At 46.0% G+C, this 21,203-nt stretch overlaps 1 protein-coding gene across 7 annotated transcripts in view; it reads right to left on the reverse strand.

Moving 5' to 3' along the window:
• Positions 1-5,865: 5,865 nt before the first annotated feature.
• LOC136627325 (oocyte zinc finger protein XlCOF7.1-like) overlaps positions 5,866-21,203 on the reverse strand; it is a 722,169-nt gene continuing 706,831 nt past the window's right edge. For all 7 annotated transcript variants that reach the window (XM_066602340.1, XM_066602339.1, XM_066602333.1 and 4 more), the window contains one exon: positions 5,866-7,519. In XM_066602340.1, coding sequence (XP_066458437.1) covers positions 6,255-7,519 — 1,265 coding nt within the window. In that variant the 3' untranslated portion in view covers positions 5,866-6,254. The remainder of the gene's footprint in view (positions 7,520-21,203) is intronic.

Below are 21,203 nucleotides of genomic sequence, written 5' to 3' on the forward strand. Positions count from 1 at the left end.
CTAAAAAGTGAAAGTGTTTCTTCCACTACATGACCCAGCGTTCACATGACCACCTGATGCCCCCTGCTAGAGCAGAGCTGCAAGGTCCTAGAAGACTATTGTCACTACAGGGAAATGTTTCCCACTGTAGCTGGGGCACTCATGGCCCACTTCAGAGGAAAAGTATGAAATAGAAAAAAAGATCATGTGAATGATCCCCAGAAGCATTATATGACGTCATGGGGAACATAGATGGTAAAAAAAAAAAAGTTACAAGAATAAGTAAAAAAAAAAATAACAGAATAAAATAAAGATATATACATAAGAAGGAAGATAATGACCCAAAACCGTTGCCGTATGCACCCTGTTATCCGAAACCAGACATATTATATATCAAAACTGCTGAAACAAAATGAGGAACCCATTCCCATACTTTATTTTAGCATAAATATAAAAAATATATATATATTTAAAAAAAAAATTTTTAGCTTTTTATCCCCGACAAACTAAAAAATGAAAAGTCAGTGAAAAACATAAAAAATAGCCTCATGTGTCACAGAAAAAAATAATTTTCATAGCTAAAAGGAAAAAAATAGGGCAGTAAAACCACCACATGGTCAAAATCCCTAAAAAGTGTCTGGTCCTTAATGTACAAAACAGCATGGTCCTTAAAGGGTTAACAAACCCTTCTTTCTTTAGGCCTCCTGTCCACGGGCAAATTTTCAGCGCAGCCCCACTGTCCATGAGCGGAGAACCATAGCGATTCTATGCTTGCGGGATTTAAATCAACATGCTGCGAATTGCCACGATTCTCCTCAGTGAGCCTGTCAGATAGGCTCAGCGTGGAGAGCCGTCAGCTCTCCCCTGTTCCTCAGCGGCGGCTCCCATGGTGAAGATCTTCTGCAGGATATCGCTACGCCCGTGGACAGGAGCCCTTAGTCATGATCTATACGTGCTACCATTTTGTTTCCCAAATCCTACTAACTACATAAACTAATAGATATTGATTCTTCACAAAACCCCAAGCACACAATGCTTGATTTGTAACTTTTAATCTCCACTGATTTGTACTTTTTTATGCATCTTTTCTTTCTCTCATTATTTCTTTAACTTTATTTGTTCTCCTATCTTATTTACCCATCTGTATCGGAGGATGGGAAATGCATCAGTACTGGCTGTTTTAATTAAATCAATAAAGAAGAAATCGAGTCAATTTCGTTGTTTCAATAATATTCTTGGCCAGACTTGTTCCTTAAGTCCACGAATATTAAATCACACGGAAAACATTTTCCAGCTTCGATATAAAAAGGTAGATTAGACTTAGCAGTAATTGGGTTTTCAGAAGTCTCAAGAACAGCACCACTGGAGATCGCCTCCAACTGCTAGGACAGGAACACACTGAGAGGTTTGAAGCCCCCCCCCCCTTTCCATCTTCCTCAGTGGAAAAACAAGAGCAAACAAGGGCAGCAGCCTAACTGAAATATCTATCTATAACGGTATGCTTAAGAGTGCAATAAAGTATTTGGGGGAATGTACGGATGCTTTCATGGAGACTTCCTGAAAACTTGATTACTGCTAAATCTAATCTACCCATTCGGAATAGTCTCCATTACAGAACCACCTGAGACATACCAGCAAATTAAATCAGGGTGGGACTACAGCCGAGAGGACCTTGCATCTAAAGGCTAAATCCACATCTGCCTGAATATCTAACCTATAATAACGTTTAGTAAAGGCGTGCTGTTTTTTTATACCGCTTCTTTAAATATCTGCTCTACGGAAGCCGAAGCCCGTTCTGCCCATGAAGTCAACATTTCCTGCTGCAATTTTTTTTAAATCTAACACTGCATAGGCTTCAGTGATGGCAAGGAGTGTATCCATCTAATAGAGCTTTTAGTTGTCTTCTTCCCTTGTGGCCAGAGAACTGGACAAACAGATTCTTGTCCAGCATCCACTGACTTTTGGAGCTGATGTACTGCAGTATAGCTCTCCTAACGTCAAGGCAGTGAAACTTCTTCTTCTGGTCATTTTCTGGGTTATTACAGAAAGAGGGCGTTATTGTATCCTCGGACCTATGGAAGGATGCTACCTTAGCAAAAATGAGGGGTCTAGTTTGAAAAGGTTTTTATTTTAGGTGAACCTACAAAATGGTTAATGGATTGATAAGGCCTGGAGCTTACTCACCCTCCATGCCAAAGGGATGGCTACTAAGAAGGCCATCTGTAGGGTCAAGGCTCTAACAAAGATAAAGTCTATGGGTTTAAACGGAGTTGAGGATAAGGCTCTGAGAACCCAGTTCGAGTTCCATGAAGGGAATAGATTAAAACAGAATAACCTATCTGCTGCTTTTAGGAATCTAGCGATCCATCTAATGTCCACTAGTTTAGTGTCGTAGCATACACCAAGAGCCACTACTACGACCCTTAGTGTGCTGGGAGATAAAGCCCATGTATTGGCCACCTTGGAGGAATTTGAGGATTAGTGGTATGTCTGGGAGTGCCAACTAGGTATTTTTCTCGTCACACCATGATGCACATTTCCCCCATGTTTTTAGGTACATTTCGTTGGTTGTATCTTTTCTACTAGATAAAAGCTTTTGCATCACCCTCTCTGAGAAGCCCTTACCCATCAGCATGGACTTCTCAGTTTCCTGCTACGAGATGGAGAATATGTTTGGGTAGGTCAGGGGACCCGGAGTCAGTAAGTCTGAATGGGCTAACAGGTGTACTGGTTCCTGCAATCGCAGGCTTTTCAATTGGCCAGACCAGCTTGTCCTGGGGTAGAAAGGGAACAGTAATATCAGGGTACACCTTTCTTGAAGGAACTTTTGATGTACCCTGGCAATCGGGGGATTCGAGTTAAAGCATAGCCTAGCCCCTGACCCAAACTCTGTGTTAGTGTTTCTACTGTTATTGGATGGTCCCCTTGGATTGAAGGAAAAAATCTCTTTACTTTGTGGTGTCTTCTAGAAGCAAAGGCCTCTGTCTGTGGGATCCCACATTTGTTTGTTAGGGCCTGAAAGGCGTTCTGGGAAAAGGACATTCCCTTGGGTCCAGGGGTTGACAGCTGCGATAATCCCCCTTTATGTTTAGAGCTCCTTCCATTGGGTCGCTGTGATAGAAAGAGCATGGTGCTCTGCCCAGCAAAATCTTTTTAGCATTATGCTCCACAGAGAGGGGGTGCCTTCTTCCTTCCTAGTGACGAATGTAGGCTACTACCGTGATGTCTGAAAAGATCTTTAGGTGTTGATTTTTGGCTATATTTTCCGATCACTGAAGGGCTTCCCAAAATGCAAAGGGCTCCTTGAAAATTCAGGACTGGCTGCTGACATTCTGGGACTAGGTTCCCTGAGAATACAGGTCACCTTATTCATTGTTATCTGTATTATTGGGCCCTCTAGCAAGTGTACCCCTTTTGACAGATTTATGACTGACAGCCATAAATCATGGATCATGCTAGATTTGACTCCAGGCATTATTTAAAATTAAAAATAGTCTGGAATAATAGCCAGTGTTCCACTCTGCCGAGAAAAGTGGAGTTATTGCCTGCAACTGCAATAAGTCCCGCGCCCATTGGATAGAAGGTGCAATTAGGGCTTCATGCCAACAGAGGAATTCTATCTGGTACCCCTCTTTTATAATTTTGGGGATCCAGGCACTCTCGCAGAGCTGTGCCCATCTCTCTGAAAAGGCTATCAGTCATGTCCCCATTGAAATGGCATCATGGTCTTGATCTTTGAGGCTCCACCTGATTGGGATTGAAGAAGAAGCATCTCTCTCTGCCTCCCATTGCTTAGCTTCAGTGGCCAGTCGTGTCTTTACCTCTATATGCCTCCGTCTGTTGTCCTGATGCACCAAAAAAAAGGGTCTTTTCCTCTGTGGCCTCAATGCCGGAAAGCTTTTCTTTCTATCTGCGGCCTTCTCTAGTATTTTGTCCAGTACTGGACCAAACAAGAATTGCCCATAGAAGGACAAAGAATACAATTAGTTTTTACCGGCTATGTCCCCTGAACAAGACTTAAGCTACAAAACTCTTCGGTGGAGGTAGACAGGGCTGCTGTGCATGCTGACAGTCTAACAGACTCAGCTGAAGTTTCTTGAGGACTGGTAGCGAGTCTATGATTTGCTTGTGTCAAGTTTTATTCTGGATGTGTAACTCTAGCTGACTCAACCAGACATTGAGTGTTCTGGCTACACAAGTGGCCAAGCCAAGTCTAAGCAGGCTTGAGGCCGCTCCCCACGTTTTCTTCAATAGGCTCTCTGCTTTTTGGTTCATAGGGTCTTTTAACTGCGTGGCATCCTCAAAAAGGTAAGGTCGTATGCTTAGTGACTTTTGCCACTGAGACATTTACCTTAGGCACGGCTCCCTAGTCAGTGCAGAGAAGGGGTATACATATACATTTGTTTGCATGAGGCACCCCAAAGGGCTACCTACAACACCAGGGGTAACAGCCAGCTCAGGAATGTCTAACACCGGAGCCCTCACCTATAACAGCCTCGGCTGCAGTGAGGATGAATCCAGACTGGGATAACTGACACTTCAGAAACCCGGGATACAATCCTCAGGACGAACCAGTACCTGCTGCCTTTGATCGTGACAAGTAGCTTGAATCTTCATGCTAGGAACTCCTGAGAGCCCCCAGCACCTCTGGGAACCTACCAACTGATAGCATAGCAAAACACAGGGCAAGAACGCACAGAGTGGTTTAAAGCTCTATCAGGAAAAGGCGATCTTAGACAGTGCTGTCAAGGAGACAACAGGATAAACATTTGTCTTTATACATACACGATTGAAAACTTGAAGTGCAAAACGCATTAAGACCAACCACCTTCACCACTTTCCTTATCAGATGTCGTGAGCCAAAAGTTTTATAAAGTTGTAACTTTGAAAAGTCAATGGCGCCTAATAGTCCATATCAGTGTGCGAACATTTACATTCAATCACCACAGAAAGGGAAAATGTAAATCTGAGATCAGGCAGATATTGTCAGAACAAATACATAAGATCAGACTTAGAATTCAGGGCTAAGGGAACCCAGGCACACAATCCAGGAAACTCATGTACCACGTTTCCTGTGCCAATCATCTCCATAGGAGGCAAAATTAACTCTGTAATGGCTATAATGTACAAAGAACCCATATTGCCTGAATGACATCACAACATTTCATCCAAAACCATTCAATATGTCTTCTAAGGGTTAATCCTCCCTCTAAGGGAGGTGATTGGCACAGAAAACCTTTCCTACGTGAGTCTTACTGGATTATGGAGATGTGCGTCCGGGTTCTGTTAGGCTTGAATTCTAAGATCTTATTTATTTCTGTTAGCAGAATCTACATCATTGGTAAATGTTTGCACCCTGATATGGACTATTAAGCCGCACCAGATTTCACAAGTTACCACTTTCTTGAAATCTGGTGTGTTCAGAGCTCATCTGAGTGTGAAACATGTAGGGGGTTTTATTGGGCTGTGCGCCCCAAGTTGTATAGTCCTGTATAAATAAAGTCTGATATGTTACACTGAAGTTGTAGAACCTTTCCCATGTGATCACAGCTGTATATTACTGTGTGCGACTCTTCCTAGTATATGACCCTATAGTGATTAGATGGAGGGGAGACGCCCTTGCTGGGCTCAGTGGTGGAATACGCTTGTTACCATCATCATCTATGAAAGGATTATTCTTAAAACCAAACAATGTCCTAACAAACTCCACAAAGTCCAGGATCCGCAGTGATTCTCCCCTTACTACTTATACACATAATGGGTACCAGCTCTCCCTCATCACCATCAGTTCTGAGGAAACATCTAAAGCAGCGTTTCTCAACTCCATTCCTCAGAGACCTCCAACAGGTCATGTTTTCAGGATATCCTATAGTAAGAACACCTGTGGCAAAGTCTGAGGCACTGACAATAATTACATCACCTGTGCAATACTGAAGAAATTCTGAAAACATGACCTGTTGGAGGTCTCTGAGGACTGGAGTTGAGAAACACTGATCTAAAAGGAAGAAGAAAGATCGGCCCAAATACAAACATGTAAGTTATACAAGTAAACTTTTATCAACAGTTAGAAACAAGTTTAGAGACGCAGTTATAAGTATCAGTGTGAAATATTCTATGTACACGGCTGATATAAAGGTGGGTTATCTGGATTATATTTGTTTCTGGATAACAGATGTTTATCGGTAATTACATACATTTCTTATTACTTAGTGCTCTAAATGGCTTCCCTTTTTTTTCCTTCTTTACCTTTTTTTGTACGATTTGACAGACCAGGTTTAAAAAAATGATCTCTCTCCAGTGTGAACTTTATGATGCCGCAGAAAATTTGATTTGCGAGTAAAACATTTCCCACATTCTGAACATGAAAACGGTTTCTCTCCTGTGTGAATTTTCTGATGCTGAACTAGCTTTGATTTTTCTGTAAAACATTTCCCACAATCTGGACATACAAATGGCTTTTCTCCTGTATGAATTTTCTGATGCTGAACTAGCTTTGATTTCTCTGCATAACACTTCCCACATTCTGAACATGAAAATGGTTTATCTCCTGTGTGAGTTCTCTGATGTGTAACAAGATATGCTTTCTGGGTAAAACATTTCCCACACTCTGAACAAGAAAATGGCCTCTCCCCTGTGTGACTTCTCTGATGTCGAACGAGAAAGGATTTCTCTGTAAAACATTTTCCACATTCTGAACAAGAGAATGGCTTCTCTCCTGTGTGAATTCTCTGATGTTTAACGAGGACCGATTTAACCGCAAAACATTTCCCACATTTGGAACAAGAAAACGGCTTCTCTCCTGTGTGACTTCTCTGATGCCGAACAAGAAATGATTGCTCTGTAAAACATTTTCCACATTCTGAACAAGAAAATGGCTTCTCTCCTGTGTGAATTCTCTGATGTTTAACAAGGACTGACTTAACCGCAAAACATTTCCCACATTTGGAACATGAAAATGGCTTCTCCCCTGTGTGACTTCTCTGATGTACCAGTAGATTTGCTTTCAAGCCAAAAAGTTTCCCACATTCTGAACAAGAAAATGGCTTCTCCCCTGTGTGACATCTTTGATGTACAAGAAGATTTGCTTTAAAGTCAAAATGTTTCCCACATTCTGAACAAGAATATGGTTTTTCACCTGTGTGCCTTCTCTGATGTTGAATTAAATTTGATTTCTGAGTAAAACATTTCCCACATTCTGAACAAGAAAACGGCTTCTCTCCTGTGTGACTTCTCTGATGTATAACCAGATTTGATTTCTCTGTAAAACATTTCCCACATTCTGGACATGAATATGCCTTCGCCCCTGTGTGAGCGCCTCGATGTTCTCCCTTTCTGTGACTTTTCTTCTGCTTATCAGTCTGTGATGAATCAAAATATGGGACCTGTACAAGAGGATCAGATGATTGATCTTTGTTCTGAAGGGTTGAGGGGATATCTGGGATAATGGCAGGTTCTTCATATGTATCTTGTGTGATACCACAACCCTCTGCTTTACAATCTGCAGATATCAGACGTCCCTCTGAGCTCCAGATACAGTCATCTGCCAAGAATAAAGCTTGTTTTTTAATACGATAAATACTATTTTATAACAATTCTATGCAAACAAGTCATGTAGCAAAATGTAATCATCATCTAAGGGTGCTTTTACACAAACTTACAGTCGCTAGAGTAATCACTCAAAAGAGCCATTACGGGTGAATGTCAGCCCATGTTAGCACGGGTTCTGACAGAGTAAGTGAGAATCACTCACTTGATGAAGTCGCTTGGTTTGTAGCTCACTTAAAGACCAAGAGATTGGCAGAAAACTACCAAAAATTACAGATGTGAATCGGGACTTACAAGTAACTAATTCTGGTTTCTATCAATAACATGCGGGTCCTGGGGGATCTGAAAAAGTAGTTTGCAACAGAGTCCTCCACAAGCCGAAGGTTCCTGTCCCAACAGATATCAGAGCCCAAGCTACAGGAATAGTATATTCCATACAGATGGAGTTCGGCCATTTCTGCACCAACATTAGTTTCTGGTTTTCCATAAAGAACTCATAAAATCTCCCATGAAGCTGGATGTCAGTAACACACGATGTACAGCAAATACAGAACTGCTCATCTATAAAACAGCTTAGTAAATACAATGATTCTATATGCTGTCACGTCAGGACGAGTCTGTGATCACCTAGTTTGCCTCCACTCTCAAAGGTACGGCGGCTCTTGCCATTACTAGTGCTGACAATCTTACGGTACTGCCGATTCTCTCGCTCTCTATCGCACAGACCAAAAGAGAAACCTCAATCCTCTCCCCTATATCTCCTGTGTTCACTGTAGTCGGAGTGACCATGCCAGGGAAAAGCAAGGTCATGCTATGAGTCTGTGAAAGCAAGGGCACAATAGAGAATGATGGGGCAATGGAAGGTGATGGAACTATTGGGGAACATTGATGATGAAGGCTGTTTGGAGGATGGCGGAGGATGAAAGCGGCTGTTTGGAGGATGGCAGAGCTGCTTAGAGATGGACATAAATGATAGACTTATCTTTTGGTGTTTAAACTTTGCTCTAGTTACGCCACTGATTGGGGCCATAGAGAGACGTCACAATACTAATAAAGGCCACAGAGTTGGTGGGTTACATTACTTACTGGGGTCACAGTAGGGGGCACTATTCTATAAAGTGAGACTACGAGGGCACTATTGGGGGTTCCGAAGCCCTATGTGTTCTCTGTACGCCCCCGCTTCTACTCACAGCCTGCTCACTTCATAGTTCCTGATCATGTTGCAAGCTCTGGTCAGTACACTTGCAGTCGGGCCAGGACACATCTGTATAGTTTACTCTTAGGCCTCGTTCACACAAGCATTTTTTTTAGTGCTGCTAAGCAGAGCTCAAAACGTGTTTCTATAAGAACCACTGTGTTCCTATATAAGTGCTCACATGGATGACTGTTAGACGTGCATCTAAGATAAGACATGCAAGTCCAAACTGTGGGCTTTCCATAGGCTCCTATGGGAGCCTTGAAAGCACGCACCTCAGTTTGTGTGAATGGACAACTTCATGGAGCTTGAAGCCGCCCTTTCATGTGACCTTTTCACACCTACAGCAGTGCTTAGCAGCGCGAGAAGAACACACATGTGAACGAGGCCTTAATGTGCTTATCTGAAACTGGTCATATGAAAAGTAAATAGAACTCCTGGCTTTGTATACATGCACAGAGCTTGGCCTTGGTGCTGTATTTACACACTGAGCTTCGTTCTAGTATTGCATTCAAGAACTGAACTTGGTTATGGTGCTGTATTTATGTACTGAACCTGGTTCTGTTATTGCATTTATGTTCTACAAGCTTTCTTCTGTTGCTTTAATTACGTTATGACCTAGCTTCTGGTACTGTATTTATGTATTGAGCTTAGCTCTGGTGCTGTATTACATATTAGGGTTGGTTCTGGGGCTGTATTTATGAATTGAGCTTAGCTCTGGTGCTGTATTTATGTATTGAGCTTGGCTCTGGTGCTGTATTACATATTAGGGTTGGTTCTGGGGCTGTATTTATGACTTGAGCTTGGCTGGGAAAGGGAGGGGGTGGGGGGCATACTCGCGGGCTGCTGTTTATTCACCCGATTTAACACTCAGATACCCGTGACTATCTGAGCATTAAAAGGATGCTCGTGTGAAAGATCCTTAAAGTGTGTTCACACACGGCAGATTGTGCTGCAGGTCCACACCAAAATCTGCATGACAATCCACACTATATGGTGCGGGTTATGGCACAGCTGATTTCATGCTTTCAATTGAAGGAGTGAAGTTTGTGGCAGAGAAACATGGGGGGAAACACGGATAAAACAAATATTTGTTGATCAAAAAGGTCAGCAGTTCGCCTGATGTTCCTTCAGTCCTGCGGTTATTTGAAGGATCATCTTTGCTTCTAAAAGGGTCTTTACACAGAGCTGCCCTGAGATATATTGGGCTCCCATATAATGAGATTGAGAGCCCCAGGGGACGGGTGGGGGGTGGTGTTGGACTATGGCCAGCAATGAGCAGAGACACCTGTCATTGACCACTGGGGGGCTCCTTAAAAGGGATCCACCCCCGAGATATAATTCCTACTGCTAGTGTGCAGAGTGCTGGCGATCACTCACTTGGCTCAGGACATATTGATATCTTTATTGACAGGCAGGCAGCAGCCAGCGGTCAGCGGGGGCCTCTGTAACCATTTATCCTTCCTGATGGCGGTCCGGCCATTAGACTCTTCCTGATTCTGAACTAACTCTTTGGAGCCATTAGAAAACACATCTGTAAGCCGTTACTTTATCTCCAACCCCCTTATAATCGGCTCAGACATTATATTAGGATGGAACTACTCGGAATCTGTTTCCCAATTGTGCCCATTTATGGCAACTGGAAGAGTATTACGGTGAGATCACACACTGCGGGATTGTATAATCTACAGTACAATGTAAGGGAGTGGGATTCTAAGAAACTGCATTCACTCACAGCTGGGAGATAAGATGTGACACCTGAAATATGATTTATCTGGTCGGCCATATTCAGATGGCTGAGTGCGAGTTGTGCCTGAGAACTCACATTGGACATCACATGGACACAAACGGACTGTGTGCTGCCCCGTGCTGGCAGGCAGTAGACATTACATGTCCGATTCTGGTCCGTGAATCAAACCAGATTAGGACATGCTGGGAGTTTTTTCATGCGACTCATGTAAAAAAATATTTAATGTTAAAAGCCCCACTGGCTCTAAAGGGTCTCAGTACTGGACAATACTCCGGGAGGTGAAGAAGTAACATAACATAGTATGCTAGGCTGAAAAAAGACACATGTCCATCCAGTTCAGCCTGTTTACCCCCTTCCTTTACTGATCCAGAGGAAGGCAAAAAAAACAAAAACAAAAAAAAAAAAAAAACAGTGGGGCGGAGGCCAATTTGCCTGTTTTGGGGGAAAAATTCCTTCCCAACTCCATAATGGCGGTCAGAATAATCCCCTCTGGTTCTTGAATGTATATATAACGTTGTGTAATGTTTTAGTGCTCTACAAACACATCTAGTCCCCTTTAAGCTCCTCTATTTCTTTTGCCATCACCACATTTTCAGGTATAACTGCTCTAACAGCAAAGAACCCACTTCTGTGTTGGTGAGGAAACCTTCTTCCTTTAAATGTAGTGGAAGCCCTCTTGTTACCGTCACAGTTCTTAGTATTAACCCCTTAATGATGCAGACACTTTTTCCCCCCCCATTTTTTTTCCTCCCCCCTTTTAAAAAATCGTAACTCTTATTTATCCATTGACACCGCTGTATGAGGGCTTGTATTTTGCAGGACGAGTTGTAGTTTTCAAAGGTGCTATTTAATGTACCATATAATGTAGTGAAAAACTTTTAAAAAATTCTAAGTGGAGTAAAAGTTTTAAAAAAATGACAATGCGCCATCTTTCAGTGCGTCCTGTTTCTATGGCGCACAAACTGCAACAAATATGACATGACTTAATCTATGGCTCGGTACAATTACTACGATACCACACTTGTATAGGTTTTTTTTTTGCTGTAATAAGTTTATTCTTTTTCAGACATTTTTTTTAAAATTATTTTCTGCCGCCATCCTACGCGCGCAATAACAATTTTTTTTATTTTTACGTCGACGTAGTTGTGCAAGGGCTGATTTTTGCAGGATGTCCTGTAGTTTACGTTAGTACCAATTCAGAATACCTACAACTTTTTGATCACTTTTTATTGCATTTTTCCTGGGAGACAGGGTGACTGAAAAAGTGCATTTCTGACGTTCTTTATTTTTCGATTTTTTTTTTTTTTTTTTTGTTTCGGCCTGCGTTCACCGTGTGGAGTAAATAATGTACTAGTTTGATAAGTCGGACTTTTACAGATGCGGCGATACCAAATAAGTATTTTTTAGAGACGAGCGAACGTACTCGTCCGAGCTTGATACTCGTTCGAGTATTAGCGTGTTCGAAATGCTCGTTACTCGTAACGAGTACCACGCGATGTTCGGGTTACTTTCACTTTCATCTCTGAGACGTTAGCGTGCTTTTCTGGCCAATTGAAAGACAGGGAAGGCATTACAACTTCCCCCTGCGACGTTCAAGCCCTATACCACCCCCCTGCAGTGAGTGGCTGGCGAGATCAGGTGTCACCCGAGTATAAAAATCGGCCCCTCCCGCGGCTCGCCACAGATGCATTCTGACATAGCTCAGGGAAAGTGCTATCTTGTTGGAGCTGCTATAGGGAGAGCGTTAGGAGTATTTTAGGCTTCAAGAACCCCAACGGTCCTTCTTAGGGCCACATCTAACCGTGTGCAGTACTGTGGAGGCTGCTTTTTGCAGTGTTGCACTTTTTTTTTTTTTGGTCTATCGGCCGTGCAGAGCATTGCGCCCTGCAGTAATACTCCAGGGCCAGAAGTGCTTAGGCAGGGACAGAAGACATTGATTATTGATTGAATATAGGCAGTGGGCCTTTGCAAAAAAATTTGTGGAAAAAAATCTATTTGGGCTGCCTGTGAGTGTCCTCAGTGTTCTGGGTCTGTGCTGGGTGTAGTAGTTTTCCAAATTCATACGCAGCCAGCTAAGTGTTACAGCAGGCTTGCACAAAATTATTTCCTGGCTCTGTCTGGGCTCTGAAATCCCCGCTGTATTGCAGTTCACAGTGCAACACTCTGCAGTTCTGTGACATACCCTAGGGCCAGAAGTGCTTAGGCAGGGACAGAAGACATATTATTGATTGAATCTAGGCAGTGGGCCTTTGCAAAAAAATTTGTGGAAAAAAAATCTATTTGGGCTGCCTGTGAGTGTCCTCAGTGTTCTGGGTCTGTGCTGGGTGTAGTAGTTCTCCAAATTCATACGCAGCCAGCTAAGTGTTACAGCAGGCTTGCACAAAATTATTTCCTGGCGTTCCGTAAGCGAAGTCAGCCTCCAACCACAGGCCAATAAGCGGCACATTTAATTACAGCGTTCTGTTTCTGCATTACTGGTAATACCGCATGCTGAGGGGTAGGGGTAGGCCTAGAGGACGTGGACGAGGACGCGGAGGCCCAAGTCAGGGTGTGGGCACAGGCCGAGCTCCTGATCCAGGTGTATCGCAGCCGACTGCTGCGGGATTAGGAAAGAGGCACGTTTCTGGCGTCCCCACATTCATCGCACAATTAATGGGTCCACGCGGTAGACCTTTATTAGAAAATGAGCAGTGTGAGCAGGTCCTGTTGTGGATGGCAGAAAGTGCTTCCAGCAATTCATCGTCCACCCAGAGTTCTGCGCCGTCCACTGCTGCAACTCAGAATCCTCTGGCTGCTGCTCCTCCTTCCTCCCAGCCTCCTCACTCCATTACAATGAGACATTCTGAGGAGCGGGCAGACTCCCAGGAACTGTTCTCGGGCCCTGCTCAGATTGGGCAGCAGTGGTTCCTCTCCCACCAGAGGAGTTTATCGTGACTGATGCCCAACCATTGGAAAGTTCCCGGGGTCCAGGGGATGAGGCTGGGGACTTCCGCCAAGTGTCTCAAGACCTTTCAGTTCGTGAGGAGGACGATGACGATGAGACACAGTTGTCTATCGGTGAGGTAGTAGTAAGGGCAGTAAGTCCGAGGGAGGAGCGCACAGAGGATTCGGAGGAAGAGCAGCAGGACAATGAGGTGACTGACCCCACCTGGTTTGCTACGCCTACTGAGGACAGGTCTTCAGAGGGGGAGGCAAGGGCAGCAGCAGGGCAGGTTGGAAGAGGCAGTGCGGTGGGCAGGGGTAGAGGCAGGGCCAGACCGAATAATCCACCAACTGTTTCCCAAAGCGCCCCCTCGCGCCATGCCACCCTGCAGAGGCCGAGGTGCTCAAAGATCTGGCAGTTTTTCACTGAGAGTGCAGACGACCGACGAACAGTGGTGTGCAACCTTTGTCGCGCCAAGATCAGCCGGGGAGCTACCACCACCAACCTCACCACCACCAGCATGCGCAGACATATGATGGCCAAGCACCCCACAAGGTGGGACGAAGGCCGTTCACCGCCTCCGGTTTGCACCGCTGCCTCTCCCCATGCCCCAACCTGCCACTGAGATCCAACCCCGCTCTGAGGACACAGGCACTACCGTCTCCTGGCCTGCACCCACACCCTCACCTCCGCTGTCCTCGGCCCCATCCACCAATGTCTCTCAGCGCACCGTCCAGCCGTCGCTAGCGCAAGTGTTTGAGCGCAAGCGCAAGTACGCCGCCACGCACCCGCACGCTCAAGCGTTAAACGAGCACATAGCAAAATTTATCAGCCTGGAGATGCTGCCGTATAGGGTTGTGGAAACGGAGTCCTTCAAAAGTATGATGGCGGCGGCGGCCCCGCGCTACTCAGTTCCCAGTCGCTACTACTTTTCCCGATGTGCCGTCCCAGCCCTGCACGACCACGTCTCCCGCAACATTGTACGCACCCTCACCAACGCGGTTACTGCCAAGGTCCACTTAACAACGGACACGTGGACAAGCACAGGCGGGCAGGGCCACTATATCTCCCTGACGGCACATTGGGTGAATTTAGTGGAGGCTGGGACCGAGTCAGAGCCTGGGACCGCTCACGTCCTACCCACCCCCAGAATTGCGTGCCCCAGCTCGGTGCTGGTATCTGCCGCGGTGTATGCTTCCTCCACTAAAGCACCCTCCTCCTCCTCCTCCAACGCAACCTCTGTCTCGCAATCAAGATGTGTCAGCAGCAGCACGTCGCCAGCAGTCGGTGTCGTGCGGCGTGGCAGCACAGCGGTGGGCAAGCGTCAGCAAGCCGTGCTGAAACTACTCAGCTTAGGAGAGAAGAGGCACACGGCCCACGAACTGCTGCAGGGTCTGACAGAGCAGACCGACCGCTGGCATGCGCCGCTGAGCCTCCAACCGGGCATGGTCGTGTGTGACAACGGCCGTAACCTGGTGGCGGCTCTGCAGCTCGGCAGCCTCACGCACGTGCCATGCCTGGCCCACGTCTTTAATTTGGTGGTTCAGCGCTTTCTGAAAAGCTACCCACGCTTGTCAGACCTGCTCAGAAAGGTGCGCCGGCTCTGCGCACATTTCCGCAAGTCCCACACGGACGCTGCCACCCTGCAACATCGGTTTAATCTGCCAGTGCACCGACTGCTGTGCGACGTGCCCACACGGCCAGGCTCTATGAGCAGCGTAGAGCTATAGTGGAATACCAACTCCAACATGGGCGGCGCAGTGGGAGTCAGCCTCCTCAATTATTTTCAGAAGAGTGGGCCAGGTTGGCAGACATCTGCCAGGTCCTTGGAAAGTTTGAGGAGTCTACCCAGGTGGTGAGCGGCGATGCTGCAATCATTAGCGTCACCATTCCTTTGCTATGCCTCTTGAGAAGTTCCCTGCAAAGCATAAAGGCAGACGCTTTGCGCTCGGAAACAGAGCCGGGGGAAAACAGTATGTCGCTGGATAGTCAGAGCACCCTCCTGTCTATATCTCAGCACGGTGAGGAGGAGGAGGAGGAGGAGGAAGATGAGGAGGAGGGGGAAGAGACAGCTTGGCCCACTGCTGAGGGTACACATGCTGCTTGCCTGTCATCCTTTCAGCGTGTATGGCCTGAGGAGGAGGAGGATCCTGAAAGTGATCTTCCTAGTGAGGACAGCCATGTGTTGCGTACAGGTACCCTGGCACACATGGCTGACTTCATGTTAGGATGCCTTTCTCGTGACCCTCGCGTTACACGCATTCTGGCCACTACGGATTACTGGGTGTACACACTGCTTGACCCACGGTATAAGGAGAACCTTTCCACTCTCATACCCGAAGAGGAAAGGGGTTCGAGAGTGATGCTATACCACAGGACCCTGGCGGACAAACTGATGGTAAAATTCCCATCCGACAGCGCTAGTGGCAGAAGGCGCAGTTACGAGGGCCAGGTAGCAGGGGAGGCGCGGAGATCAGGCAGCATGTACAGCACAGGCAGGGCAACACTCTCTAAGGCCCTTCACAGCTTTATGGCTCCCCAGCAAGACTGTGTCACCGCTCCCCAGTCAAGGCTGAGTCGGCGGGAGCACTGTAAAAGGATGGTGAGGGAGTACGTAGCCGATCGCACGACCGTCCTCTGTGACGCCTCTGCCCCCTACAACTACTGGGTGTCGAAGCTGGACACGTGGCCTGAACTCGCGCTGTATGCCCTGGAGGTGCTTGCTTGTCCTGCGGCTAGCGTCTTGTCAAGAGAGGGTGTTTAGTGCGGCTGGGGGAATCATCACGGATAAGCGTACCCGCCTGTCAACCGACAGTGCCGACAGGCTTACACTCATCAAGATGAACAAAGCCTGGATTTCCCCAGACTTCTCTTCTCCACCAGCGGACAGCAGCGATACCTAAGCAATACGTAGGCTGCACCCGCGGATGGAAGCATCGTTCTCTATCCCTATCAAAAACGGGGACCTTTTTGCTTCATCAATCTGTGTATAATATTCCTCCTCCTCCTCCTCCTGCTCCTGCTCCTCCTCCTGAAACCTCACATAATCACGCTGAACGGGCAATTTTTCTTAGGCCCACAAGGCTCAGTCATATAATTTTTCTAAACAATTTTTATACGTTTCAATGCTCATTAAAGCATTGAAACTTTCACCTGAACCAATTTTTATTTTAACTGGGCTGCCTCCAGGCCTAGTTACCAATTAAGCCACATTAACCAAAGCGATTAATGGGTTTCACCTGCCCTCTTGGTTGGGCATGGGCAATTTTTCAGAGGTACATTAGTACTGTTGGTACACCAATTTTTGGGGGCCCTTGCCTACAGTGTAATCAAATTAATTTTTAGCCCACCTGCATTACAGCTGACGTTACATCAACTGTGTTGGGCACTGCAATGGGATGTATTTATGTACCGCCGGTGGGTTCCAGGGAGCCACCCATGCTGTGGGTCTACAGGGAGTTGTAACTGCATGTGTCCACTTCTAAAGAACCCCAGTCTGACTGGGGCATGCAGTGTGGGCCGAAGCCTACCTGCATTAAACATGACATTACCTCAGCTGTGATTGGCAATGCAATGGGATATATTTATGTACCGCCGGTGGGTTCCAGGGAGCCACCCATGCTGTGGGTCCACAGGGAGTTGTAACTGCATGTGTCCACTTCTAAAGAACCCCAGTCTGACTGGGGCATGCAGTGTGGGCCGAAGCCCACCTGCATTAAACATGACATTATTACCTCAGCTGTGATGGGCAATGCAATGGGATATATTTATGTACCGCCGGTGGCTTCCTGGCACCCACTCATGCTGTCGGTCCACAGGGACTTCACAATAGGGAGTTGTACCTGCCTGTGTCTATGAATTAAAAACCCTGGTCAGGTTGGGGCATGCAGTGTGGGCTGAAGCTCACCTGCATTTAATCTGACGTTAGCTCTGCTGTCCAGGGCACTGCAATGGGATACATTTATGTACAGCTGGTGGGTTCCAGGGAGCCACCCATGCTGTGGGTGCACACGGAATTCGCATTGCGGAGTTGTACCTGCCTGTGACTATTTATTAAAAAAACGCGGTCTGACTGGGGCATGCAGACACCTTAACAGAATAAATAGTGTGTGGCACATAGGTTCCCCATTGCTATGCTCACGTGTGCAGCTCCAGATGGAGGTGGCACAGGATTGGATTTCTCATTGCTTCTGTACAGCATTGTGGGCTATCGCCCCGCCCCTTTTAAAGAGGGTCGCTGCCTAGTCGTCCCAACCCTCTGCAGTGTGTGCCTGCTTTTCCTCTGGCAGACGCACTTATAAATAGACATGAGGGTGGCGTGGCATGAGGGCAGCTGAAGGCTGGGCAGGGACAGTTTGGTGTGCGCTGTGGACACTGGGATGTGGGGGTTGGGCAGCATGTAACCCAGGAGAAGTGGCAGCGGAGTGTCATGCAGGCAGTGATTGTGCTTTGTTGGAGGTAGTGTGGTGCTTAGCTAAGGTATGCATTGCTAATGAGGGCTTTTCCGAAGTAAAAGTTGTTGGGAGGGGGGGGGGGCCCACTCTTGCCGCTATTGTGTCTTAATAGTGGGACCTGGGAACTTGAGATGCAGCCCAGCGTTTTGGGTGCGTTTTCAGCTCGGCTGAAAACACAGCCAAGAATGCTGAAAAGAAAAAAAAAAGAGTAATACTCACCTAGCCGCTGCAGTCCGGGTCGCAGCCGCTGGTCTCTGCCGCTGATTCGGGCTTCCTCGGCACTCCCAAGTCTATTGCCGGAGGCCAGGTTTGAGAACCCCGGCTCCAGCAATAGAGTGCTGTGATTGGGCATCGAGCAAGCACCGACAACCAATCACAGCCCTTCATTGACTGTCTCAGCCAATCAGAGCTTGCCGGCGCTGATTTGCTGAGACAGTCAATGAAGGGCTGTGATTGGGCATCGAGCGTGCCGATAACCATTCACAGCACTCTATTGCCGGAGGCGGGGTTCTCAAACCTGGCCTATGGCAATAGACTTGTGAATGCAGGGGAAGCCCGGATCAGCGTCAGAGACCAGTGGCCGCGACCCAGACTGCAGCGGCTAGGAGAGTATTGCTTTCTTTTTTTCGCTCTACCTAGCTGGGGCAGATTTTCGGGGTAGGGCTTCTATTACAAGCCCTCACCCCGAAAATCGGCGAGCGGTTAACGCTGCCAAAAACGCGGCACCAAGTGTTGCCGCGTTTTCAGCAGTGCTAAAACCGCTGCCCATTCATGTCAATGGGCGACGCAGGGCTGAAAACGCCCTAAAATAGAACATGCATCGCTGTCAAAGCGCAGCGTTGGAAAGCGCTGCGTTTTCAGCCCTGTGTGAGCAGCCCCATTGAAATGAATGGGAGTGTTGTACAGCGTTTAGCGCTGGGCTGAAAAGGCAGCGCTAAACGCTGTATAAAACGCCCTGTGTGAGGGAGGCCTTAGGGTGACTACCCACTAGCGTTTTTTTTTTTCCTGCAATGCCAAATTGCATTTTGCGTTTTTTCTGAAGAGCCATTAGTATAGGATGTGTTCTTGTCCATCTGGGTTTTTTTTTTTCGTTTCGTTGCGCTTTTTCACATAGCAACTGTCATTTGCATAGGTTTCCTTATTTTTCTCTTAATGCACCCATGATTGTCAATGGAGGGCTGTAAAAATGCAACGCTTCAAGCTGTGATGTGCTGCGAAATTACAGCCAGAAAAACGGCGGAAAAACGCAAATGCGCAACTGCAAAATCGCAGCGTTTTTCACGCATGAAAAACGGCAACGCCAGTGGGTAGTCACCCTTAGAGGGTGTGTGTTCTGGAGGAGTCACTATTAAATCCCGATGATTCGAACCATGATGGTCGCTGAGATGTCCAGACACGCTGTGTAAAGGAAAGCTCTTGGTCACGTTTAGTCTGTGGCTGTTAACCCCTTACCGCCCCAGGACGTACCGGTACGTCCTGGGAGCCTGGTACTTCCCGCAATAGGTTGTACCGGTACGTCCTGGGGATAGCGCCAGATCATATAAGATCCCGCGCTATCCCGCAGCGGGAGCCGACTATCAGTCACAGCCGGCGTCCCGCTGCAACAGCGGGGGGGGGGGTGGGGGGGGACACATCGGTGATGCCCCCCCCCCGCTGTTAACCCCTTCCCTGCTGCGATCTCAGATGTCATCGCGAGAGCCCGGCCTGTCACCATGGCAACAGGACGCCAGTGTCTTGCCTGTGCCTATAATCGCTGTATAAGTAGCTCTGCCATGCCTTATGACAGCGATCATAGGCACAGTGCTGCAAGTCCCTCAGAGAGACTCGAATAGTGTAAAAAAAAAAAAAAAAAAAAAATGTAAAAAAACCCCCTTTTTATGCTTTTTCTAATATTAGCATAAAAAAAAGGGGGGAAAAAATGAAAACCCCACATATTGGCTATTGACGCGTCCGTAACGACGTGTACAAAAAGTTGAACATGCTTTTTATTTTGTACGACTAAAAGCGTAAAAAAAAACGCTAAAAAACAGAGGCAAAAATCCCGAAAAATGCAATAAAAGTGATCAAAAAAGCCGTACATTCCCCAAAATGGTACCAATAAAAACTGCAGCTAGTCTCGCAAAAAATAAGCCCTCATAGAACTCCGTACATAGAAAAATAAAAAAGTTACAGGACTTTGAACGCAGCTATAGAGAAAAAAAAAGATTTCCAAAAAAAAGGGGGTTTTATTGCAAAAAAGTGTAAAAACCTATAAAAAAAATATAACAATTTTGGTATTGTTGTAACCGTACCGACCCGCAGAAAAAATTTAGTGTTTCATGTATGCTGCATGATTAACGCTGTAAAAAAAAAGAAAAAAATCTATGTCAGAATTTATGCGTTTTCTCTCCGTTATCATAAAAAAAAAAAAAAGTTTTATGATATAGTCTATGTACCGAAAAGTGGCACCGATAAAAACTACAGCTCGCCACGCAAAAAACAAGCCCTTACACAGCCGTGTCCACAGAAAAATAAAAAAGTTATGGCTTTTGAAAAATGGAGATGGAAAAATACCCCCCCCCCCAAAAAAAAAAAAAGAAAAAAAATCGCTTGGCCCTCAACGCCAAAATAGGCCGTGTCATTAAGGGGTTAATACATATTTTTCATTTGCTTTTTGTTCTTTCCACATATTTCGAGCCCCATGGACACTGGATTAGATAAATGAGCCGTTCCGTTTCCCGGGTCACATGTTGCCTTACCTTGGTCACCTCATTATCATGATTTAGCATGGTTCTTTCATGCATTAAGCTGCGCTTCATTTTCTTGCATTTATACACTCCAGAGTTTTTTTAGGGGATCTAGAGGGGACACTGCTTTATGCTCATTTTTAATTTTTCTTTTCGTTTCTTTTTTATTATCGGGGGCAATAAAATTCAAATTTTAATTAATTGAGGATTTTTTTGTATGATATTAACCAAAAACTGATCATTTTTGAGTATAAACCAGTGTATTTTTCAGATACGTTTAATTTGTATATTACTGTATTTGGTTCCCTTTTCCCTCCTCTTTTGTAGTGATGCGTTTCCTTTTGAGGGTGATGTCACTCCTGTCCCTCCTCCTCCTCTTCTGTTTCTTTGGATATTGGTTTATAGGCGCTGTCTATTATTTTTGACGGATAACTTGTTTCTTTAAAGCGCCTGTTCTTTATAATCTTGACTACAACCAGCGATGTTTTGATCGCTCCTGCAGTATGACATAATGCTATAGAATTACGTCATACTGCATTCTGACAGGCAGTCTATCACCCCACAGGGACGGCTTGTTAAGTAGTCTACTAAGGCAGCCCTGGGGCCTTTCAGAAGGCCCCCGGCTGCCATG

Source organism: Eleutherodactylus coqui, chromosome 5 (assembly GCF_035609145.1).
Source record: "Eleutherodactylus coqui strain aEleCoq1 chromosome 5, aEleCoq1.hap1, whole genome shotgun sequence".
NCBI lineage: Eukaryota > Metazoa > Chordata > Amphibia > Anura > Eleutherodactylidae > Eleutherodactylus > Eleutherodactylus coqui.